This window comes from Tympanuchus pallidicinctus, unplaced genomic scaffold (assembly GCF_026119805.1).
Source record: "Tympanuchus pallidicinctus isolate F22 unplaced genomic scaffold, pur_lepc_1.0 scaffold13, whole genome shotgun sequence".
Lineage (NCBI taxonomy): Eukaryota > Metazoa > Chordata > Aves > Galliformes > Phasianidae > Tympanuchus > Tympanuchus pallidicinctus.
The window spans coordinates 10,489,720-10,515,709 of record NW_026294648.1 but is presented as its reverse complement, the minus strand read 5'-3'; the positions used below and the strand labels follow the sequence as shown (position 1 = coordinate 10,515,709).

The window sequence follows — 25,990 nt, the reverse complement described above, 5'->3', positions numbered from 1 at the left end:
TTTAGGGCATGGAGTAACTACATGCAACAGAAAATCTGAGTAAGAGAATTGATGTCCCACACTGCACTGTGCTTTTTAGGAGGGTAGATACCAGTGGTTCTTAACTAACATTTATTCTGAGAAGTTTTGGCACATCCCATAACTGGAATAAATAAGCATCGTTAAGGGAGTTTTCTCAGATGAAATCTGTAAGGAATCATACATGAGAAAAACATAGTACAGGTGTCTACTGTTGTTTTCTTCAAACTTCAGAAAGATCAGAGCAACTTAACATGGCCATCACTCGAAGATGTGGTGTCACTTCCAAAACCTTGAAAACTATAAACAAAAATCCAGAACTAAAAGATGGTGTCTGGATGAGGTGCTGCATGATATGGTTTAGTAGCTTAGTGGTAGTATTGGTGGCAGGAGGACAGTTGAACTAGGTGATCTTGTAGGTACTTTCCAAGCTTGTGATTCTATGATTCTATGACAGGTAAGATAACAACTGGCGTTCAGTTAGAGACTTAGAAAATAAGAAATCCAACTTTGGTGTGTATTATCTCATCTTACACAAAACAACCATTTATCATGGAAAGAATTACCTACATCTATGCGATTTTAAACTGAAATCTTGTAAGCTCAAAGTCTTCCTCCGTACTCCTTTGTCTGCCACCCTCATGGCCTGTTCTGTACCACACCAACCCTGGTGGGTCCTTAGGCAGTGCAGAACGGAATCTGGTTACAGTGCTGGCTGAAGATGTTAAAAGTACTCACATATCTGGTTATTCTGTCCATCCTGGAGGTGGAAAAATGAGCCAGCACAGAACGGTCATCTTCAGCCTGTTATGAAGGATCTCTTCCAGTCTACGTATTCAATATAATTTTCAGGAATAAAGTATTAAAATTGTCAACAAAACAAAAGATTAATTTTTAACATTTTGTGAGTGTCACTGTCTCCTCCTCTGTCTGCTGGACCTACAGAAGAAGAAAGTATCAGAAACAAAAACCAGACTATTCCATTAGCAACGTCTGCATAGTTTGTTTGCCCGCACAACAGCCACGCGTTGGCTGGCTAACAGCGCGCTGGAAATCCTCGATGGAGTGTTCATTTAACACTGCATTATTTTCTTAGAGTTTCCAATCTACCACTGATGCCATGATTCAAGTATTCTAAGAAGAGAAGAAAATTAAGAAAGCAATCAAAGCAGTATTTTTAGCATTTCGACAGCTGCTCTTATTATAAAGCTAATAAAAGACAGCACCTACCTGCCTTTTTCCAGAAATTGAAATGTTATGTCCTCTTCACTTGAAGGAAAGAATTTCAAAGGTACAGCACTATCACATGTGATAATTATTTAGAAACAGAAGTACGTACGTTACCTGTCACCTTAGCAGCTTAACTGGAACCTCAGTATTCCCTCAATATTCCCCCTCAACAGTGGTACACAAACGTACCTCGGGTAACCTGCTTACTTGAGATGTTATGACATTTCATATCAACCAGGGAATAACGTAACTAAAATATTAAGGCAAAATTACACCGAATGAGACTTTCCTAAATCACCATAAATGAGAAATAGACTCCAAAATATTTGGAGTGCAAGAGATGCATTTTATTGTACGCCCGTTACGATGAGTAACACATTTAGAAATAATAATCCCACACAGTGACAATCTTATTTTACAGCGTGTACATCATTTTTTACAGCCACATAAAACACGTATTTTTCTAAGAGATTTCCCAAATTTCACTTCCTGAAGTTTAGAAATATAAAAAAAAATTTTCTCAAGGAACTGATTCTCATCTGGTGCAAAAACAAAATATGAACATATCTGAAACACAAAAAGCCACAATATAGCATGAAGTTACAATTTCTCATGTGAACAGCTGTGTGCAAACATGAAGCAACTAAAAAGAGTAAAAAATACACATTATATGCGTAACACTTATGAACAGGTTGTTCATTAAATAGCCCTAGACCAGCTCGTTATATTAAGCGCCATTTGATCTGCAGCATGCTAACACAAAGCACTGTTTAAAGGGATGCATATTTTAAATGTATACACTGTAAACTGAAGATCCATCTCCAAACTCTAGCGGCAGCATATTTCTCTGGCTAAATACTGCATATATACTTTCTTACAGATTGAAAATGCACGTTTATAGCGTGGTATAGATTTCTTTCTTTTAAGAATTGACTAAAAGGTGCAATTTTATGTCTATATTGAAAATTTCATATTAGGAGGCAGGGCAATTGCCATACCTGCTAAGAACACTGCCCTAAAGAGCTTCTAAGTGCTCTGAATTTTAATTAAAAACAAACTATAGGTTTTTTCAATTTTCTTTTTAATAGTACTTTGAGATCTTAAAGTAGTGAGAAAAAAAAAGTAGTGCTGAGTAGCAACACTATCAGCTGCATCCATTTCATCCTTAAAAAATAGAATCAGATTCAAACTTAATTTTATGTGCCATACTGAACAACATTCAGCCATAGTTTCAGGTAAAAAAGGGAAGTTATGTACATACACGTCTTTAAGCCTAGCACCAAAACACCACCTCTGAGATCACAACGCTGTGTTTTTATCATTGTATCCTGCAATAAAATAGGTTAGCAGCTTTGAAAATCATTACAAATTTCTTGTTGGACCTAACTAATAGAGGAAACCAAAAAGTTTCCCAATGAAATGTTGTATTTGTTGAAAGCAGGACAACCCCCCCTAACTCTGACCAATTCTAGAATATAATTTCCAGGCACGATTTCAAGCATTATGACCAAGTGACTGACGAATACTCTTCTCTCAGAACCACACAAGAAGCCAGGCCCAGCTGCCTCAGCAAACCAGCTGTGAAGAATCCCGTCACGTATCTGAACTGTTTTAGTATGGAGACAAACGCTCTCACTGACAAAACGGGTAACACAATCATCTTCTTTTTGTCTTCCATAGCTTAACAACGCGTAATACTATTACTTGAAGACATTCATTCATCTTTCTGCAAATTTAAGACATTCATCCATCTTTCTGCATTCTATAGTGCTCTTCAGGTTCTGATAAGCAACAATCATAGGGCTATGAGATCCCCTGTCAACCCTAATACTTTAAGACTTTTAATACAAAGAATGTAAAGTTATGATTTAATATCGAGCTTTGAAACCAGGAGAAACAGTTCGTGAGATTTTTTTTTCCCCAATTATCATAACACAGTTTCTAAATTGCTTCCTTCTTGACATCATATATTACATTATGGCCTCTCTGTGGTGCCTCATTATATGCTGATTTTTTTCTGATGGTCTACGGAATCCCTTTTTGCAATACTCACACCTATGTGGATAGTCTTTTGTGTGTATTGATATTACGTGTCGTTTAAAGCCTGACGCATCCGTAGTGCTATATTCGCAATACTGGCATTGATAAACTTTCCTTCCACTGTGCGTCTTCATGTGCTTCTTAAGTTCAGTTTGCTGCCTAAATCCTCTTTTACATCTTTTGCACTTAAAAGGCAGGTCCTTGGTGTGAACTGAGAGGATGTGCCCGCTCAGTATAAAAGGATCTGACGTTTTAAAGTCACAGTGTCTACACTGATGTATCTTTTTACCTTTATGGGTTTCACTATGCTTTTTGAGCTCTGATGGACGATGGAAGCCTTTTTCACATACCTCGCATTTGTGGGGAAAATCCTTCGTATGAACTGAAATAATGTGTCGCTTCAGGTCACTGGAGTTGGTGCTCTTATGGTCACAGTGCGGACACTGATGAGTCTTATGCCCTTGAAACAATTCTGTGTGCTGCTGCAGCTCCTTTTCATCTGCAAAAGCCTGGGGACAGTGCTCACATTTAAATGGCAAGTCGTTCCCATGTTTGGTTTTGATATGAGTTTTCAGATTGGACTGATCGGCACACCTGAAGACACAGTGCTGACACTGGTATGGCTTTTCCCCAGTGTGGGTCCTCATATGCTTTTTCAGCTCTGACGGATGACGGAATCCTTTCCCACACTCCACACATACATGAGGGAAGTTCTTACTGTGAACTGCAAGTAGATGTCTATTGAGTAGCCCCTGCTCTGCAGTTTCATAGTCACAGTATTTGCACTTGTGCAGTTTAGGCTCTTTGTCCCTCAGTATTAGTTTATTAGAACTCAAAGGGCTTGCTTCTCTGTATCTTCTTGTATATTCCGTAAACTCATGGGTTTTATCAACTTTATTTATAAGTTTATGGCTTTCCAGATGATTGTGGAAACTTACTTTTTTGTTAGTTGTAAAGTCACAGTCTGTACACTGGTATTTCTTCTTAATCATATGATCTGGATGATTCTTCATATGCCTTTTCAAGAATCCTCTGGATTTAAATTTTTTCCCACATATATGACAAGGGTAAACTGTTAAGGGCTGTCCATCAGGACCTATTATAACAGCTGTTTTTAAACAAACAAAAACAAGTTATGAAGAAAACAAATTTACTGATTAAGAAGTTTTAAATCAGCCAACTGTTGTTCAGATTCATGCACTTACACTTGCAGCAAGAGTTCAGCAGTTTAAAAACAACCAATGCACAGCACCTACAGTTTATATATTGTTTTGTTTTAGAAAGTGATATCAGATGTACAGTGAGTACGTCCACAATTACTTTCTAATCACTCACAACATTCAAATGAATTACACCAGTGCTAGGTTGCTAACTTCAATAGCAAAACCTACCACATTCTCTATGCACAGAATTGGAGGGGGAAGGACACAGGAAATCTGCAAATCACCATTTAGATTTTTAATTCTGAACCAGTTTGGAAAAAAAAAAAGAAAAAAAGAAAAAAAAAGAAGAATAGTAAAGGAGTAAGTGCCACTCCGTGAGAGCACACATAACCATACAGTGTTTACCTGTTTGCCATTGCCTGGCCTCTCCTCTCCTCCTTTTCTTGGTTTTTTGTTTTAGCACTCTATTAGTGCTAATGCTATCACAAATCTGCAGGTATTGTGTTGCATTACCGTTTTTGTTTTCTAATCGTGTATCCAAGTTATTCCCTAGAAACAAAAATTAGACACCATAAAAAATCTTAAACAATTATTTTCTTTGGGACTGATGACTGGAATTGCACAGCAAAATGTCTACTTCAAAACAAAACAGATCACCCACTCCTCTGCAATGAACAGGTTTTTTAAAAAGTGCCAATACAAAGCACTGCCTTTGGTAGCCAAACTCAAGAACTTAATTGTTTAAACAATTAATAATTTTCAAGTACATTTTTTGCTATCTTGTATTCTCAGAATATTAATTTCTGACAGGTTATGCCAGTTACTTTCTCATCTCTAATTAACTTGATTTTACTTCCTAGCCAACTGCATCATCTCTGCTCTGACTACCAAACTATACACAACCAATGACTTCCCCATACAATTTGAGGCCCACAACACTTACAGAATTGTTTTCATTTCAAAATAGAAGAGAAATTACTATTCAGTTCTTCAGCTTATGCTTTATGAGTAATTTGTTGCATTCTCTGATGGGGAGAATCACAACACATTGATGTATACTACTTTAAAGACACTAAGTTACTTGTAAAGCTCTACACAGCATATTTGCGTGCCCTTACCTGCCGCTTGACCATCTTCATATCTTCTGGGTAGTCTTCTGTCATCTCCTGCAGAAAATGGTATTTTAGTCATTATAAATTTAAGTCCTTTTTAAAGATGATGGTTTTGAAAGCCCAAGATTGAGAGAAAACTAACTTCAGTAGTAAGTAACAGCTTAATCCTGTCCAAAATGAGCTGTGCAGTTCACATCAGTTCAGTATTTTGCAATTACATGCACCAGGAAATAAAGATCATATCTCTGCCAGTACTTGAATACTCACTAAAGATGTGCTTGCATGCTTACCATGCTGTCTTTCCTGCCTCTCACTAGTAATAAGCTTGTTTCTGGAAAGTTCTAACCTTATAAAAAAACCTCAGATGTCAATCTAGAAATTAGAGGGGACCTGAAATCCACAATTTGTTCCTGAGATCAAAGTACTTTGTCCTTATGGAGTAGAACTTGGCAGATAAAAGGACTTCCACCCTACCAGCCATTCCACTCTCCTATGAGATGGAGCAGTCATATTAAGAGTGTATTCCTCATTTTGAATTGAAAGTGTTTACTGCTACGTGCCAAAGCCTGGTGCTTCACAACCGCTTCATCACCCAGCTGTTGTGCTCAGAAATAGAACGCCACCGAATCTAAACTACCTAATTTGCTCACTTAAGTATAAGGCATTGATGATCTTGTACACTCAATGTAATTTTAACATGCCAAAATCCTAGAAAAGAATAAATCTGAAATAACAGAATATTCAGAATTTGCAACATCCTGATACTTCTACAATTTGAAACATGGCCGCAGAAGACATATTTTGTTTTTCTCACTTATGATCTAAAGGACTAGCAGGTTTAAAATATGTTACATAAATGGAACTGATCAGGGATGAATTTACACATCTCTTCTATTTTTTAAAGGTATTTCCCCTTTTTCCTAGTGAATATAAAATATTTAAGATTATTCTTGCTTTTGTAAAATCTTAACAGATGACTTCAATCATCAAAAACGTACACACACTGTACAGCTGAGCTGGTATGAAGAACAAGGGTACCAAAGTTCTTCAAACAGCTTTCCTTCTTATTTCATAAAACTCAACATACAGCAATCCATTCATTGCATGCAGGACAAACAACTACTACAACAATATGACAACTGCTAGGCAGGCTGGCATTGAGGGAAAAAACCAAAAGCACTACAGAAATGAGATTTTTTTTTTCCCCTATCTGAATTGCAAAAAGCCAAGGACTTCACATGTGAAAGGTTGTGAATTACGTGGAAAAGAATTTTTCACAGCATTTTATTAGTTTCACTGACTGGCACTGCTGAAAGACCTGAAGGAGCTGCCTCCAAACCCCCACCCAATAGTGAAAAATTGTGACATTTGTACCTAGAATCTGGAAACCAGATTGGGAAAAAAATAATGAAAGGGATTTTCAAAAAAAGAGCATAGAGATTCCTACCATAAGCAGCAGCCCAAGCAACAGGAACAAAAGTTTTATTCACACCAGTCTCTTCAAGCTGCGCGTCTGGAAGTGATGTAGCTTCTTCTTCACCTACAATAACTTCCATGTAAACTTCATCTGCTATTTCAGCACAGCCTGAGTTAAAGGAGAAGAATACATTTTACATTTTATTCTGCACATTTTAAATTTTCCTGCATTTAATTTGATTTCCCTCATATTGATACCAGTTATAAATTAGTTTTCTTCCTCTGGCATTTAGAGCCACACCTTCCCTTAGGGGATAACTGTTTATTCAGACATTCCTTAAAGAGAGAAAACACATATCAATAAAAGCAAATACAAATTCAAGTATACAGATTTACAAATTTTAAAATGATGACATTTATTTGCCACTTTGCCAGAAAGAGAATTAAACATGGCAATTCACACAGGAAAACAGAGGTGTTAAAAAAAAAAAAAAAAAGAGAAATTCAACTAACCTCATTAACTTAATCCATGGACATGTTAAATTTAACATAAATAATGCAATGATGGCATACAATATGAAAAAGTGCATCTTATCCACATCACTTTAAAATAATTATAACCTGCTCTTTATTTTTAGGGAAGATGAACTTAGTTTGCTACTACTTCAGGCTGAAGAATCCTTCAGAAAAGTTTAAAAAGTCCTTGAATGATGCTTATATTGTTGTACAAAACAGCACAAGAAACAGAAATGTTTCGTATTATGCTTACTAATATCTTCATCTTCCTGAGAAGAGTCCTTAACAGCCATGTAAACCATTTTTTCTCGCTGCATTCTACCAACACCTCCTTGTTCAATTACTCCAGCTACTGAATGTCCATTGTGAAAATCACTCTCTGTGACAATTTCTGTCCCACCTAAAAAAAAGAAGCCAAACACCTTAAGTGCATGTAAACAAAGCCAATCTCAACATTAATTTCAGACTGAAGTGTTTTACAACAAAGCTATTGTATAAAACTCATTCTTTTGAAAGCAATGGCTTCCAAAACATAGAATTAACATGGGAGGTAAACACATCACCAGACAACAGAAGTCAGATCCCAGGCATGATAAGAGGAACTTTTAAGAAAATTAGAAATTTGGTCACTGTATAACAGTGAAACTAACACTGATCCAAAACATCAGCCCAGTAAGTCTGTGTAGGAGGGTTCAACATCACGCAGCTACAATAAGAGGCAGCAATACGCATTATGTTCCCATAATACTACCCACAAATTGCAATCAGCATAAATGAACTACCAAACAAATATCACTGCATTGCTTCTAAAGTCAAGCTGGATCACACGTAGCACACTGGTCCCCAAACACAGAGGTTTCACTCAACTGGACTTGCTGGATTCAGTGTTAATAAAGAACACTTTATTTTTCCGCTTTTAATTTCTATACGCTCCCCAAAGCTCTGATTGGCATCATGTGCCATGAAGAACTTGAGGGAAGACACAGAGACACCCCCACAGTCCTTAGGTTTATGAGGGCTGAAATTACAACCAAGGAATCCAACACAAAATGTGGGAGTAAAATGGAAACTAAGGAGAAATGATAAGCAGTGCCACAGAGGCAATTAAAGCCAGATCTTTCTTTTGGGACTGTCAGATTACATTTTGGAATACGTACGTATGTGTGCCAAAACAACTGGTCATTTTCAGTATTTATTATTCTATTTTTTACTTTTCCATATTTATCACAAAAAATGCAGGGGATTTTACTACCACAGCTTATTTTCAGAACTTTTGTCTAAAGTGGCTCAGCCAGGACATTTGTCCAAGTAACAACAGACTGCAATGCACTGACACACAACGAGACCAATGCTATCAGTAATAGTACTATTAAGAATACTTGTTACTCACAGCATTCAATCATGCAAAATCAAAGAAAATAAGTATCTATGAAAAAAAAAAAATGCAGCTGTTCGGCCACTTCTGTATTTGGGGTTTGGTAATAAACAAACGACATTCCAACATTGAAAATAAATACTGCTCGTCAAAAAATGACCTGAAACATTGAGTATTATCAGCATATGGGCAATTCCTTCCAATATTACTCTGAGGAACAATCCAGTCAGTGAATTACAAGACAGAAAGACCCGCAAACACTTCTCCATACTACTGGAAAAAAACCACAGAATTTAAAGAGGTACCTATTTCAACATCATCTTCAGCTTCAGCTTTAAATATGTATACTTTGATAACTTCAGAACCAAACCCATCATCTTTAGCCACTTCATCATTTGTCACTTCAGTACTGATTTTCAAGGGAGTGCTTCCTATGTGGTCCAGTTTTTCTCCAACATCATCCACTGTAAAGATAAGAGAGCAACAATGAGGCTCAAACATACTGTCACATGTTAGCATGATTTTCTCCACTACTATCCCCACACATAGTAAAGTTTTGCATACATTAAGGGCCTTTACAAAATAAGTCATCTTAAGGTACTTAAAAGAAATTCCAGAAGCTCAATACTCGTTCTGTTGCAAATCTGCAATCATCTCATGAACTACTAAGTGAAGAACATGAGGGAACTTTGGTCATCAAAGTATGTAGTTTTGCCTGAAACTATTATACTGCAGAAGCAAAAATGTATCAGTAGGTGAAATCAAACAAGTCTCCATAAAAATGTGAAAAGCTAGCCCAGGGTTGCCTGTTACAGTGCAAGAGTTCCAAGAAGCTTCACTACTCTACAATACTCTACAATACTAAGATTTAGTAGTAGACACTCTAATCAACAGTGGTATCTCCTGAGTATACTCCAGTGACAGAAACATGAATAATTTTCAATTTTCTATCTAAAAGAAATCATGATTTTATCCAAATAATCCAAATAATCCAAATCCAAATCATATTATCTGAAGTTGACTTCTCTTTCTTTATGTGTACACATTTGCTACTATTGCTATTTGATGTATTTGGGCCTACATATTCAATAAAAAATACATTAAAACCATTAGAAGTTTTTGTCTTTTTACCACTGTTTTGGTAAGAAGAGCATGCACAAAGATCTCTGTATATGTATGTCCCAAGTTGCTAACATGGAGGACAGTGACCCAAGTGCCTTTCTGACACACACACTGCCACCACACTACAGTCAGTGGACAAAATTAGCTCCTTTGTGGATGGCCAGCACAGGCCTACGTAACACCCACAGACATCCTCTGACCAGGGATGAATCCCCCCAAATGTAAACAAAACCTGAAATACATACATTTCATGGACATTGCAATGTACTGCATATATAACATGTGCAACGCTGAGGGGGGGAGGGAGTTAAACAATTCTGTGAAAAGAGTGCTTCATGATTACGACTGTGAGCACACTCCATGGGGGTGTGGAGATTTCCCCACGTTTCTGAGGCTCACCCTGGGATGCTGTGGTGCTCCCCAGTGCCCCTCTAAGCTTCCTGCTCTCTGTGCTGCCACTTCTGCTCCTGAAGAGCTGCTTTTAACTACTTCAGGCTACAGCCCGGTGTGCTGGAATTAGTTTAGGCTTTTCTTAATACTGAAGGCAGTCACGTGAGATGGTGCAGAACCCATTACAAAAACAACAAGATGCCTTTCCTGCAGCAGGGCTGGAATTCACCACAGCAATCCCAAACTAAGCTCCTCCCACTCACAGACAGGATTCCATGGAAAATAATCTATCCCAGTTAAACCATTTTCCATCCGCACATTCAGGAATCTTATTTTTATTTCAGAAATTTTGAGCTGCATCAGAAGAGTACAGAAATTAATGAGAGCACAACTAGGTGTAAAGCAGGTAAGCATAAATAAGTATTTCATTTTAAAACTTCTGAATATTACATTTTACATTATTTTATATTTTGATAAAAACAGGAAAATATATTAAAAAAAAAAAAAAAAAGAACTGTTAAATTGTTTCTTTCTGTAAGTAACAGACTGACTGAAATGCCCCAGTGTATCCCACTTGGATCAGTGGAAATAATGTAAAATTACCCTCAGAAAAAAAGATTTTTGTTTTGCAATTAAAAACATTCTAAAACTCTACAAAAATCACCACCACCAATCCCTTATCTGCTAAAATCTGACATGCAGTACATTACACTCACATTACCTTACAGGGCAATGTAACAGTCAGAGTATCGACGCCACAAACAACAAAGCCACAACTTATCCACAGCCTTCAAAACACACGTTTAATTTTAGTACAAGGAACATTTCCACTGCATACACAAATCTATGAAGGATCAGGATCAGAGGCAACTAACAGTGAAAGGCAGGGGTGATTGTACAAACAGCTATATGATTAGATACGCTGCCAAAACATAGAAAGAGAAGTTAAAGGCTGGGTATTCAAAATCACTAATTGCATGCTGCCTCTGTAATCTTACCATTGGCAAGGGGCAGTAAAGTTATTTTCAAATCCATAATTCAAGCAACATGAACTTTTTCTAAACTCATGCATTTTATAAACATAACATGTTGGTTTCACACAGGAAATAGGCATTTCAGTACTGAAGTAGTACAGCAACTTCCTACTGAACTGAGACGACATCAGTTACATGTGGTACCCTTCCTTCACAGAAAATATTCCCATTTAACTAAAGTTGGATGACTGTATCTGGTGAAACAGCATAACAATAAGCAAACCATATTAGTGCCTTACCATGGCATCAATTGCAACTCAAGAAAGATTACATAAAGATTAAAAGAAGGAATTTTCAATTTTAACTTTTTATCAATCAGATTAAGGATTTTCACCCAAAAATTTAGTGTGAACATATGAATATGGTACACATGGTTATGTGCTGGTGCTGTACTTCACCAATTCAAATTTGTAATGTTCTTTAAAAAAAATAAATAAATAAAAAGCCATGCTTTGAGGGACAAACTCACAGCAGCACTTTTAAAACCAGCAGTGACTCCCACACCATTGACCATCTTCTGTGTTTACCAAGATCTATAGTCTCTACAATTTCAGCTAAAGTTATGGAAATAAAGGGAAGCCTGCATACAGAGGGCCTCTGAAATTACTTTCCTGGGAAAGTGAAAGTGAAATAAGTAAACCTGAGAAGAACCAAGTGGGCTGAGGAGCTGCTACTGCCACAGACCACCAACTGTAAGATAATGCAGTTTGTTTAAGTACCTGCAAGAAAAGACACTGGCTGAACAATTGATACTCCTTAGATTGCCATCTTATACAAACTAAACTTGGTGGTTTCAATCAATTATTTAAAAACAAATTTAAACCAGAAAAAAACAACAGCAGGACATGTAATCTTTGTCAAGTTCCAAAACAAGGGGATTTTTTTTTTTCTTTAAAGGCTATGAAAATATTCTATGGTCTAAGTGATAGGACTTGATTACACACTGGTATCCCAATGTCAAAAGAACTGATGCCTTTTCCCAGTGATAGTTCCCAGGAACAGGAATGCTTCCTTTATGTCAACAGAAGAATATGAAAGTGCTTTCCACATCTGACTCATCTACCAGAAGCACTACATATTATTATCTTGTCATTTAAAATTAACTGAAAAAACACAACAGAAAACTTTTATAAATATATGCTGAATCCTCCTGAATAACAAAGTTTAAAGGAAAACTCAGCACACTTCTAGTATTAAACTTACCTTGGCTGTTTTCAGGTGTGTGATGTCCAGATTCACCGTGGATTGCCAGCTCCAGGTTCACGTGATGCCTCAGCATGCACTATGCTGGTGATATCACACCCACCATAGGAGCCCATAGGAATAACACGAGGGCAAGATAAGTCCAGTGGTTTTACAATTTTTCATATTCTTCCAATGTCTGATATACTTATTTTATATCCCATTGGTCACAGTATAGGAGTACTAAAATGTTCAGCAAACTATTTAACACTGTACTGTAATACACTAAAAAGGAGGCGGCGGTGACAGTACCTTACCCCTAAAGGCCAGCTCCAGAGTTGCTCTTTGGTGGGTATGAGGTCACCAACATAGTGCATGCAGGGCCAACGCTCGGGTCGGGAGCTGGCAATCCCCTGTGGGTCTGAATATCGCAAACCTGAAAAACAAAAAAGGGCATGCTTTAAGCTACACATGTGCTAATCCCACCCTGGCAAAATGGGATGCGCTGCTTATTATATTCACATCTCAGTACGGAGACGGCATGATCACACCACGTGCATTCATCCTGTATTTATTTCCTTTGAAACAAGTACTTTCTCAGCAGGTATTCCAGAGATTTAGAAAAGGGGTATTGTGCATCTCCCCTGGCACACCCCTTAACTGCATCAAAACCAAGCATTTATGCTTGCAAAGCTGATTTTAAAAGCTGAATTCATCAGCGCTGGGACAGTGCCAAAATCTACCCGTCAGTGTATTTAAGCCAAAATCCCCAACCAAAGAATAAGCCAAAATTTTAAGTTAACACTCACGCTCAGCTACACGCTCTAAAATAAATATATATATATATTAAAAAACACTTCTAATATTTTACAAGTTCCCCACAATGTGCTCCACAGCTGGAATATTCCCCAAGGGTACAACTGTCACACTGTGTATAGTTCCCCCTTTTCAGCTTCTGAATTTCACTAAATACAGATACAAAATACTATGAATCTTCAATATTTTGAAGTGATCTAAGTTAAAATTTACTTAGAAGTTAATCAACCCTATGAACACACCCTAAAACAAACCACACCATAAATTAACTTTCTACAATATTTAGTGAACATCTGAAATTAAAAATGTAAGTAAAAATGTCTTTAAACTTGTTAAACCTGTTAAACTGATATATTTATCTACTATACAGAGATTGTCTTCAGAACCGTAACAAATTAATGGCCAATTTATAAAACATAAAATAAACAAACAGAAAATGTGCAATCAATGAACTGCATGGGACTCATTCACTTTTGCTGAAAAAATAACAGAAAATAAAAATCAACAGTGCATCCTTTGTCAGTTCTGGCTGGCTCAGAGCACAGCACAGCCTCAAAACTTCACAGAGGCAAAAGCCTGCCTTAATATGCACCTGATTACTTTCAAACAAAATTCCAGACTAATAATGTCGCTTCCAACCACGATTACTCAGACATATCTGTCATACAGACATGCAGAAGTGATTTGCTTAAATCTGGGTCTCAGGCTGGCTTTGAAACACTGGAAAAGCCACGACCAGTCTTGAGCACACCTGACAACACTAGGTATGTACAGCTGGGGTCACCAGGTAACCTGCTGAAGGCTGAGATGCTCTTGTCTAAGGACAGTGACTGTTAACAATCAAATCACAGATCTATCTAACAAGAATTCCAAAGATGACTTTACTTACAATTACAAAGGTGCAGCTGGAAATACCACGGCTACAGAATACAACTCATCGTAAGTACTCTGTCAGAAAGGAGGAATTTTTTCAGTGAAACTACTGACTTTATGAACGGCGTTCCTTTATTTACAAACACATGGGATTTTTTATGTTGCAGGTTTAACTTGCTTTTAGGCTGAGGATTTCTTTTGGCTCTCCTACCAAAGTAGTTGCAACTTCCATTAGTGGCATGTAACATTACAGAAATCACAGGATGGTAACCTTATACTGAATGAAAAATAAACGGCAGAGGGACAGTGTGCAGCAGTACTATGAAAAGTGCTCTATTTCGTGCAATGAAATATTTAAATCATCACAATCGCTGATCTGCTACACCCAGACATTTTTAAATGGAGCTTACTGAGAAGAGATGGACGTTTCAGCACTTGGCTTCTTTTTAACAAACCCAGAACACATTGGTTCTGACAAAATAAAATCTGTTCTGCTGTACTGACAATGCAGTACCTGATTTGGAGAAATTAAAAATCCAAAAAACCATCATATTTTACCTGATCTGTGTGTAAGAGCAAAAACTGCTATCTTAAGTATAATTTAACCACTGACGAAGCATAATATACCTAAGGTATAAATTCACTAACCCTTTTAGTAGCTCTTGCTCAACTCATAGACTGTAACTACACAGCTTCCTCAAAAGTTTGGACAGGGTCTGAATGCCATGTGGAAACTGAAGTAGGCAGCCTCCTTCCACTTACAGAAAGTTTCTCAGTTAATGTACTCAACTCCTTAATGTCAAGTTGTGTCCACAACAGCACAACATGCAAGAAAATGGCTGCTATTGTTTTTAATGCAGCTAAACAATGTTTTGTTGACAAGAGGAAAAGAAAAAAAAAAAAAAGCTGTATCTTGAAAAAGCTGCCTTCTTTGTTGGATTCTACTCATCGAACCCAACATGTCATTTCTTTGTGAACCTGCATAATACAGTATTATACCTCTGATTAAAAAAAAAAAAAAAAAAAGTTTCCTACTCAACATGTATGTAATTTTTAACTTCCATATGTTTTTTCTTAATTTTGGGGAATATCAGTTTCAGAAACAGAAGCCTACAGATTCAACAGCTTGAAGATCATTATTTTTCTTGCCGTATCACTAATAATTATTTTCACTATGCAAACTCAAATCCAGACAAGAAGAATTAAAAAGAATTAACTGGAGAGCTCCAGTACAGAGTGCAGCAAGGATCCAGGTAACGTGATTTCTCTCCACTAGACCACTTCTACTTAAGGTAATCTCCTGTGTATGTCTACCTTTGTTTAACTTACAAGATATCATTAAGTAGTCTTCCGATGTACTCTTGCCATCATCATCATCTTCTGTTTTTATAGTCACTGTAGAGCCAGGAACAGTACCAGCTGCCTGAACGACTGTTTCAGAATCTGAGTTTGTTACAAGGACTTCTTCTGAGACCATCGTAGGTGAGTCAGCTGCTGACACGGAGTCTTGCACCACGTGCTCCAAATGTCCATCGGGACCCGTAACAAGGTCAGCCACAAACACCTGGTCAGGAACTCTAACAGCTTCTGTTATTAGATCAGAAGTCAGGACATGATCACTGGTATCTAGTGCTTCTTCAATAGCCACATCAGTTTCCAGAACAGAATCAGGAACAATGACACCCTCTGTTACAACATCAGTTTCAGTGATGATGTCTGGTCCTTGCACAACTTCAGCTGCTAAGCCATGGTCAAGAGTTATTCCATCATCGGTAACAACATCAGAAACAAGGACAGCTTCAGGGACTGACACAACAATATGATCTCCATCAATATGAGCAGTGCCGGCCATTCCAGCCACTATGGAACAATTAGGAATGAGGAAAAAAAAGGTTAAAATTATTGCATTAGCAGAGTTTATCCAAGGAACAGAATAATTGTGTAAGTGAGGTAAACACAGATGTAAATCTGTTATTTTTCAACAATCTATACTTTGCACCTCACCAGAAAAGACTGCTCAAATTAGTCCATGTGCTAACAATACATTCTTTGGTGGTACAATAAAAGGACTCTGACACTTAAGACTGGAGAGGCCTTGATAAAAATAAGCATTCTATCATAAGCCATATTTATTGCACAATTTCCAACAACTTGCCACATTGCAATCGATAGCTAGAAGTAGAAAGCAGGCCAGTCATATTTGAAAGCTACTTTTCTATTAAAAAAAAAAGTGAATTGTTGTAATGCATCCTGAAATAGCAGATTGAATTTTAATGAATAAAACATTCACTTACAAGAGTGAAAAAAATACTAGAATTATTCAACACTGCTGCAAGTGCGATTATTTTGGCACTTTGTGAAAGACATTAATTAATCATAGATTCAGTTACATCTGTAAATTGTTGCTACCTAGAAAGTTACTTGTTGACACACAAAGACTTCATTTTCCACCTCATTTACACCTCCTAAGTGAGAACTGGAGACAGTCATCAAGGCAACCAACAAAAGCTCAGCTGTACCTGTACCAGCATGCAGATGTAACAGCAGACCAGTGGTATTTCAAGCAGAGGCACACACTACAACAGCACTGAACTCCTTACAACATCTGTCCCACCCACAGCACTCTGAACCACAGATGGCTGTTATTTTTTTTCAAGTTACCTCAATTTTATGGAATAGGTGATTATTTCTAGATGAGTGACCAAAGCATATACAAAGCCTCATTATACATTTACTAATATTTTGAAATTTCTCCAAAAAGCCATGCAAACATCATTGTTGTACTAGTCAACTTCACATCCTGAAATCACTTGCAAACATATAGCAAACCTAAGAACAGTCTTGATGTTATTAATTAATGTTTAACAGATAAAATGTTTACCGAAGTCCTGCATAATCATAGCGTGAGGCATTTTGGATTCTTGTGTTTGCAATCCAAGACTTCCACCACCCGGATCCATATTCAGCTAAATTCATTCACAAATAACTGCAAAAGCAAAATCAGAGTTTGTTAACCACAGCACCATTGTGTTTGTCAGCTTCACTGGATTCATGTGTCACACTGACAAACAGAAAACCATCCACAAGTTCAGTAAAAAACAAGCAGCACTTCATACAACTCACTTTGCTTTCTTCCCACAGCTTTATGCTTTGTGACCTAATATCCCATAAATGTTACCATCTGTAAATAATCATGCAGTACTCAAAAGAATTATTCACGCAAGTGAAATCAAACAGGTTAATAGTTCTTTTCGTATGTAAATCTCTGGTTACTGCCTGGCCTAGAATAGTTCGTAATCTGTGTAATTAAGCCAAGAAGTAGAGGAACAGACTTTGACTTTACTTCTAGGAGCTGCAAATACAAGAAATGTCACAACCTTCAATTCCCCCACTGCAAACTGAACATGAAGCTTTGCAGTGTCATGGGGCCATCTCCATATTCACAAGCAATATAGGCAGTAGCATCAGGCCATCCTAACAAAACAGTGTAATGCATACTAGGAACCAACAACCTGATTAGATGTAACAATATCCAGAAGCAGAAATTTGCCATGAAGACTATTACCTTTACAGGAAATAAACCACAGGTGACAGTGAGGAGAAGCAACAATCAGAAGTCACCTGAGCAGGATGACCACCTCCAGGCCTTACCCTACCAACCTGCACCAGCAGCCAAGAACAAGGAGCCACCTGTGCTCAGCCTTTCAACAAATTATCAGGGCTGGCCAAGATGGCTGCATGGAGCACAGTGCACTCAGAAGCAGTTTTTCAGATTCTCTCACGATTTTCTATCAGCTATCTCAAACACGTATCAATTTTTTCATGTGTAGATTTCATTAGTCAGATTAAATGGCAGTTAAGTTTTGAAAAAAAGCTGCACTGTGCACAACATTTGCGAGAACAGAAGTGCTGAAGCTTTTCAGCGGCTGTGCGTGAGCCCCCCTGTATCATTAGAAAATAGTCCAACACAAGACCTAGCATAAGATTTCAGCCATGTGCAGTTGGATGTGCACACAGTGCAAAGCTACCCAGTGCAGCAGCAGGAACCCTGTGTAAGAAATGGCAGTGCAGCATCTCCACTGCCACAGGACTTTGCAGAAGAAACAACAGAGCTGACCTGACTTCTGCACCAGCATCTCCATTCACCAGCCCAGCTCTATCCACACTGGTTGATGACTTTCACAAAATTATCTCATTATTTTAGAAATCTGATCTTCCAAGCACTATCCCTTCTGTGCCACCTCATTTCTGCAGCCAAGAGAAAGCTGGTCCTACACAGCCATCTGCAACGTCCCTCTGGTGTAAAAACAGTCCTGTGCAGCTTTTTATAGAGCAGACCCACCAACCAGTTGTAAAATTCCTGCTGCTACATCTTAAGCTTCCTTGCTTTGGTGTTCCATACCTGCTTTGCTACTTTGGCTCTTTAATTCTCAGGGGCTTCTGTTTCCCAATTTATCTAACACAAAGAAATACAAAACAGTAACAACCAATCTTAAGCAGACAAAATAAAGATGTGGAAAACGCAACCCATGCTTACTGTAACTTCATTATCAAGGAAGGAAATGACCAGAGGTTATTCTTTTACACTCTTGAAATCCTCAGGTGAGAAAGCAGCAAGCAGCCCGCAAAGATGGAGATTTCACGCAACAGTCATCGCTCCAAACGAGGGAGGCTCCAACTTAACTGAGGACACAAAAGAACCAAAGAACTGTTATCACCCAGAGTCAGCATTGCCCTTTAATACTTTTTCTCTGCAGCGTAGTTAAAATCTATTTGTTTCAAGTTGTCTTGAAATCTACAATGCAGATTCTTAGAGAAGCAAAAAAATGAATGTATTTCTTCCTACAGAATTTACTCTACAACAATCTCCCAGATCATTTCTGAAGGTACAGGGTACAGGGTAAGTTGTTTCCACAGACCAACAAATGCTATGTACACAAAAGTCAAACATCACCAGTGAAGAAAGCAGACTAGAATTTAAATAACACAATCCTTCAAACATTCACATTTCAATGCAGTTTTAAAATTTTAGCTTCAAGTTCCAATTCATTCATTGGAGTAAGAACCATAGAGCAGCTTCAGAACTTTAATCCAGTGCTCAACCATTCCTAAATCACTGCCACAGCACCTGAAATTCTTCAGGTCGTTAACAAATGCTGATACAAGGTAAGATACCATTCCAGACCATAAACAGCTCATCAGATGGAGCATCCAACGGAGGGATTTCAGAACTAATGCAGCACTCTCCAATATCCCAACCACAGTCACTATCCTCAGGGAACAAGGTCACTACCAGTCTGAAACTACAGGAGAAATATACTGGGTTTTGTTCTTTCTTAATGAGCAACTTAATTATAGACTACGCAGTTTAGAGGCTCAAATATAATGTGCTACACAAAAAATTCAGTACACAGTAAGACTGATTTTAATTTAAATCTCTGCAAAGAAAACTAATCATCACTAAGAATAATTTTTCCCAGTTAGTAACAGGAATATGAAAGTGATGCAAGTTCTGGGATGGCAGCCCCTGGGCATGCACACATCTTAAATTCTGCACTCACAACCAAGATGGACAAAGATGTGCCAGTAGGGAACATGCAGAGCTGTGCCCTGGTTGATGCAACTGGCATCCAAGCACTGTGAGTACACTCTCATGACCCCTTGGTGCAGGCAAAGGGCAGAGCAGCATCAGCAATTAAATGAGAGATTTTCTTATGCCTAATTTTGGATTTAGAAAGAATGCAATAACAGCAGGAAGGCCCCTAATGCTTGGACAATTAACAGATAAGGCTCGTGGCTCTGCTATAATTGGTATTTTTCCCTCACAGGTCTCAGTAACACAGTTGATTTCACACACTACACATCCACACAAATCCGATTCTTATAAGCAGCACAGAAACACAGCACATTGATGAACTGTGGTTCTTCACAGCTTCCTTCTGTAGTACACAGCATTTCACACCCACACAATTACAGAAGACATGTTCCAATCACATCTTAAAAATGGACATTGAGAAATAAGCCAGAATGCCTCAACTCCGGTCTCTGTCACAGCCCTGTGTTCACACACATCTCTCCTCCATGAACCTATCATGACATCAAGTTTTTCCTCTCCCTTCTCTCCTTTAGGTATTCAGAACAAAATGCTGCAAAGTACTTCATTAGCCTCAGGGGATAAAATAATTTCACTTTAGAACATTCAGTAACACGTTCATTGGTTTAACTGCAGCACACTATCTCGGTCGAGACCAGGCAATACACTGTACAACAAAAAGGGAACCCAGGACCTTTCTGTCTGGATGCAGGAACACTAAGTAAACCCATGCAAACGCTGTGTGTAAAACCAAACTTAACGCTTGGCACTGGGGGACTACCACACTTAACATCACTTTGTGCATGTGTTGATGCCCTGTGATGCATTTTCATACAACGCACACCTGATGGTCAGCCTTAGCTTCTCCTCTAAAATAGTATAATTCTTCTCATTAATATTTAAGACGTGTTTACATATAATGAAGTAAAATGCAGCATCGGACTTGGCCAGGAGCTGCAAATCCTCTTGGGCTGCACGTGACATTTGGTTAAACTGAAACTCAGCTACAGGAGTGTTCCAATATAACACAGGAACAAACTCAGATGTAGCTGAGAAATTCGAACCAGATGTTTTCAGATTCTCCCACCTATTAAAATTCGAGTTCAGTATCAACAGAAAATAATTATCTTCCCCTGAAAATATTTCAGCCGCGTTTTCCCTTTCAAATTTTAATGCAGCAACCCACAGAAATGGAACAGCAGAAACAGAACAGACGGCGCCAATTCAGAAAGCAACACGGAGCACAGCGCGAACCGTGTGCACAAAAAGACCGGGAGTTACAGCTAACGTATCCGTTTTAAAGCCCTTTACTGCGATCACCTATCCACGGAGACATTTAAATGACAAAGACGGCGAAAGACCGTCCCGCCGCCCGATCCGCGCCCCAAGTCGCACGGATTAGGGATACAGACGCGCATCCCCGGCGGCAGCTCCCGCCCGAGGGAGGAACAGGGCAGGGCAGGGCAGGGCCGGGGCTGCGCGGCTGCGGAGCGCTGCGCGTGCCCACGGACCGGGCGCGCCACCGGGCGTCGGGAACGCGGCGCCGGGAGCCCGCAGCGGCGGTGGGCAGCGCCCGGTTCCCGCGCTCCGCAGCGGGGCTGCGCGGCGGCGGCCGAGGGCGGAGCGGGAGCGCGGAGCCGCCGAGACAAAGGACCCCGCGGGACGCCGCCCGCAGCACGGGGGCCGGAGCCGCCCGTGGGCTACCCTCGACGCAGCAGCCCCGCGGCCGCGCCCCGGGCCGCCTCAGGGCTCCCGTCCCGCGGCGGCGGCGGGCCGGGGAGGCGGGGATAACCCCTGTCCCGTCGAGCCGCCGCCTTCCCCGCCCCGCCGGCCGACATTTTGTTTTCCGCCATTTTCTGGCCGCCCGCAAAGGGCCAAGCGGCCCGCGGGCACCGCCCGCCCGCCCGGCCCGGGCCCCGCGGCACAACGAGCCGCCCCGCCTGGCCGGCGCTTCGGACCCGCCCGCAGGCGTCGGGCGCAGCCCGACCGCCTCCTTCGTCCCCGGTCTCGCCGCCTCCGCTCACCTGTGCGGGTCCCCACGCCGGGCGGCCTCTCGGCAGGCTGTGCCCGGGTGTCGGGCGGCGGGAGGGGGGGGAGGCCTCGGCCCGCAGGACTCCGCCGCCGCCGCCGCGGCCTGGCATTCGGGTCCGCCAGGGCCGGGCCTGCACCAATCACAGGCAGGGCCGGGCGGCGGGGCGCGAGCGCGCGCGGCCTGCTCCCCTCCCCCCGCCGCCCGCTCGCCGCCGGCCTCGCCGCGGCCGCCGCACGTCACTGCGCGCCGCAGCGGGCCCCGCGCGCCGAGCAGGCGCACCCGCCGCGCCGAGGCCGCTGCCCTCGCTCTGCCCGCGCCGCCGAGCGCGCCTGTGCGCGGCGGGGGGAGCGGGGAGGGGGCCCGGGCGGGCCGAGCGCCAGGCTGGGGCCGGGGGAACCGCCTCGGAGCCGGTCGCCGGCCGCCCTCGCGGCCGGCGGCGGCATCCGGCACCGCGGGGCCCGGCGTTGCGGGACGGGACGAGACGAGACGGCGGCTCCGCGACCCGGGGTCACGGCCCGGCCCTACCACACCACAGTTCGGGGGAAAAAGCACGACTTCTTGTTCCCGACGCTCACAGCAGCAAGCTGTGCAAAGGAGCGTTTGTTCTCCCCTGAGACAAGGGAAGGCCAGCCGAATTTCTAACTCAGTTGGCTGTTACTTCCAGCTTCGCATATACATTTCAGAGATACAAAAGCACAGGCAGACGCAAAAAAGTGTCAAAAGGGCATCCCAGTGACCTGGTGCGGCATCACTGTCCTCATCCACAACCAATAAGGCACCTCACCGAGGACTTCATTACAGGATCACACAGCAGTGCAATACTAAAACCACAGGTGTGGGGATTTAAAATCCATTCTTGCCCATATTACAACTTCAAGAATACAACTAACAGAAGAAAACCCTACCTGCTAGTAAATTGGAAGAAACTGCAGGCACAAATGTGATGCTGAACAGCATCACTTCTTTCATTATTTTCAGTACACCCACATGAAGGCTAATCTCCACCCAAGTAATACACTTAGCAAAGTACTGGCTAGTCCAGCAAAGAACAGCAAAAAAATTGTTCAAGAGAATTAATACGCATCCCTAAGGTAGTGTAGACCGTTAGCATGTACCATGTCCAGCTTACCATTAAACTGATGAAATCTACTTATAATTAACACTACGTACATACATTAAATACATGCAAAACCCACAAAATCTGCCTCTTAACAAAGTATCAAAAAAATAAATAAGAATTAAAATCCCAATCTTAGGTCTCTAAAACCTACATTCTGTATGTAAATAAAACGTACACATTTAACTAAATTTAGAATCACTTGGAAACTTACCCGTGTCCACGTTGTGGACTTCTGCCTCAAAGTAAGCAATGTGGATTCAATTCCCATCTAGGTAGGGTTTTTTTTTTTGTTTTGTTTTGTTTTGTTTTGTTTTCTTAGCTTTGCAAGATGTAGCAGAACACTGTTACAGTATTTGTAGGATCTTGCTAGAATGAATATATCTTAGTCTCCATGTTACCCAATTGTTCAACAGGTAGAAATGGCATATGCTTAGAACATAGAAGAACTTTCAAGTCCAGGGGAGCCTATCAGGTCTGTTCTCTGACTGACCCAAATGGGTTGTACACCCGAATTCTTCTAAGCTTATTCTGCTCAAAGCTAAGGGTACAAACACCGCTAATTTAGAAACCAACCTGCTAAATGGGCGCACAAATTGTTTTCAACGTATATTTGCACAAAGTTGGTCAACTTTCAAACACCATTAGGGACATAATAATCAACTGTTGAGTTTTTGTTTTTTTTTAATAGGTAATAAGAACATAGGTAACTGAAAGAAATGAATCTTTGTTTTATAAAGTTTTGCCCTTACAGTTACATTTGACACGAATTTTGTTCATGGACAGTGGGATTCAGCTGCCTAAAAGTCTAATGGGATGTCCAGAATGTATGAATGAGAGGAAAAATAACTAAAAAGATAATCATAAAACTGAGTAATTGGAAGAGTGAGCAAGAGCATCTTACAAGGTGATACAATCAAAAAAACAGAGACAATTATTCTTTTTCCTCAACAAAATCCAATCTGTACTGGGTTCCCTCTTCAGAAATGCCAAGGAAAAGCTCAAAGCAAAAAGCAGCAAAAAGCAACAAGGCTACTGCTAACAATGTGACATAACATATAAAATCAGAACCAACATGCATTATCTGCAGAGTGAGGATGCAATTACAAAGAAAGCACCGGTCAGGAGCACAGAATGAAAAGAATAGCAAGAAAACCACGACCACACCAAAGCAAATCTAAGATACCAGTGATCACAGGCATCTAAATATGAAAAGTCACAGCACCGCATCAGAAAGAATGTACAAAAGCCAAAACACCACTCTGTACAACAATTAAAAGTGTCTGTATCTGACAGGGAAGTAGCACATCATAATAACCATAAGAGGACTACACTTGCCCTTTGCCCTTCAGCTAAGAACACAAGCATTCCAAAGAACTGTGGAGCTTCTTGGCTCTCCAGGTAAGAGGGAGACAGCAGAAGCATAATGATGTAACCAGAAAGGTATTTACAATTGTAATGATTACTTTAAATGACACCAAGCTATTTCAAGCACTTTCTTCGCTTTTTTTCTTTCACATACCACTGCTTGATGTTAACATTGATGATTTGACCATGAATGGTTAAGTAAAACAGGAGCAGTGCCTATCCCTCTGGCTGATGTCCTGCAACTCTTCATCTGCCTGAAGAACAAAGAGCAGGGAAGTCTGAACAGGAAAGCTTCATTCTCTGTGAAAATTTATTCATTTTAATGTAAGCAGCTGAACACGTACCTCCAGTTAGCTCTTCTTTTGCCAGCACCAAGTATATTTTGACAGGATTGCCTCATCTCTTTCTCCTATACCTTTGCAAAGGAGAGGTAGAATATGAAATCAAGCACTCAAATTCTACAGTTACCCAGAGATTGGTGAATGGAGCCAGAGGTCAGTAACAACCAGAGGTTTTTTAATTATGGCACTACTAGAGACTAAAAATGATGGAAAACAAAGTTCATGGACAAAATTCTGATACGCTTGTACCTGACCCTTCTCGGGTCTTAACAGCTTAAACTGATAGCCTAGGATCTAAATAGCACAGTTTCTGTTATGATTCAGATGATGACAGAGAAATATTTTCACGTATTTCTGATAGAAACTGAAAAGGAACTGGATGATTAGTAGGATACTGTCACTGAACATGCCTATAGAAAGGACAGGCAGTCACACAAGTAAATGGAGTGTAATTCTTCCATGCTTCATCCTCCGGTGAGACAAGATGCTTCTTCAAGCTGTTTGCGTGGATGTTAAAAGTATGAATATTTTATATTTGTGCTTTAATCAGCAAGAAAATTATTAATGCTGATATGTAAAGGCGTTGTTCTTGGCTGCACAGAGCCTCAGAGGACATTATAATGCAGGTTTACAAGCAGTCCACATTCAGAAACTCTCTGGATTCTTTTCAATGAATTTTGGTGACTGCATTTTCAGCTATTCATGAAAAATTACCCTATCACTCAGTGCTTTGACAATTTGTAAATCTGCCTCAATATCTTTTAGGCCCAGACTGAAATGCCTACTGGTTTCTTACAGTAGTAAAACTGGTGAAACTTACCCATGTTAGATAGTTGTTACCAGAAAACGAAGCAAAAACAACAACAAATTTTGGCTGGAGATTTAGCCATCACAACAGAAGCTAAGTTACAGAGCTATGAAAAAACTGCCAGTTTTGGAGCCATAGTTCCATTTTTATGGAGCTGAATCTATTCACTACATTTTTTTCGAGGAAAAGAAAGGAGAATGAAGGGGATCTGGATAGATTTCCGGCTTTTCTACCAGTACAAGTGTTTTCTACCTTTGCAAGGGTACTTGCACAGGAAAGCCATTATAGTTCAGCCAATAACTGACAGTTGTGGAGAGCATAGAAAGTGCCATAATGCAGCTAAGCCATCAAGCTGGTTATAAGGAGGAATTCTGATTTATAAGTAAGAAATGCCAGTATTTTCATGTTTCTAAAAACGTTAGGATTCTATTTTGTCATACTGTT

At 40.1% G+C, this 25,990-nt stretch overlaps 1 protein-coding gene across 7 annotated transcripts; it reads right to left on the bottom strand.

Moving 5' to 3' along the window:
- Positions 1–1,573: 1,573 nt before the first annotated feature.
- Positions 1,574–25,966, bottom strand: ZNF711 (zinc finger protein 711). Of its 7 annotated transcripts, XM_052673564.1 has the most exons (11): positions 24,742–25,966; positions 24,552–24,651; positions 18,825–18,970; positions 17,169–17,273; positions 15,617–16,147; positions 9,176–9,334; positions 7,749–7,895; positions 7,011–7,148; positions 5,570–5,617; positions 4,857–5,000; positions 1,574–4,396 (listed from the first exon to the last, which is right to left on the bottom strand). In XM_052673564.1, the coding sequence occupies exons 4-11, from the start codon at positions 17,245–17,247 to the stop codon at positions 3,219–3,221; spliced, it is 2,424 nt and encodes an 807-aa protein (XP_052529524.1). In that variant the 5' UTR covers positions 17,248–17,273; positions 18,825–18,970; positions 24,552–24,651; positions 24,742–25,966; the 3' UTR covers positions 1,574–3,218. The 7 variants fall into 7 exon arrangements, with proteins under 7 accessions (XP_052529524.1, XP_052529525.1, XP_052529527.1 ...); XM_052673565.1 differs by having other exon boundaries at positions 24,552–25,966; XM_052673567.1 differs by having other exon boundaries at positions 4,965–5,000; positions 24,552–25,966.
- Positions 25,967–25,990: the final 24 nt, after the last annotated feature.

What these genes read in the sequence shown, in the direction of transcription:
- ZNF711 (XM_052673565.1), bottom strand. Translation starts at nt 17,247, where the DNA reads ATGGATCCGGGTGGTGGAAGTCTTGGATTGCAAACACAAGAATCCAAA. An exon ending in TCAGGAAGATGAAGATATTA is followed by an intron (nt 7,149 to 7,748) that starts GTAAGCATAATA and finishes CCTTTAACTCAG; the next exon opens with GCTGTGCTGAAATAGCAGAT. An exon ending in GGCCAGGCAATGGCAAACAG is followed by an intron (nt 4,397 to 4,856) that starts GTAAACACTGTA and finishes GTTTAAAAACAG; the next exon opens with CTGTTATAATAGGTCCTGAT.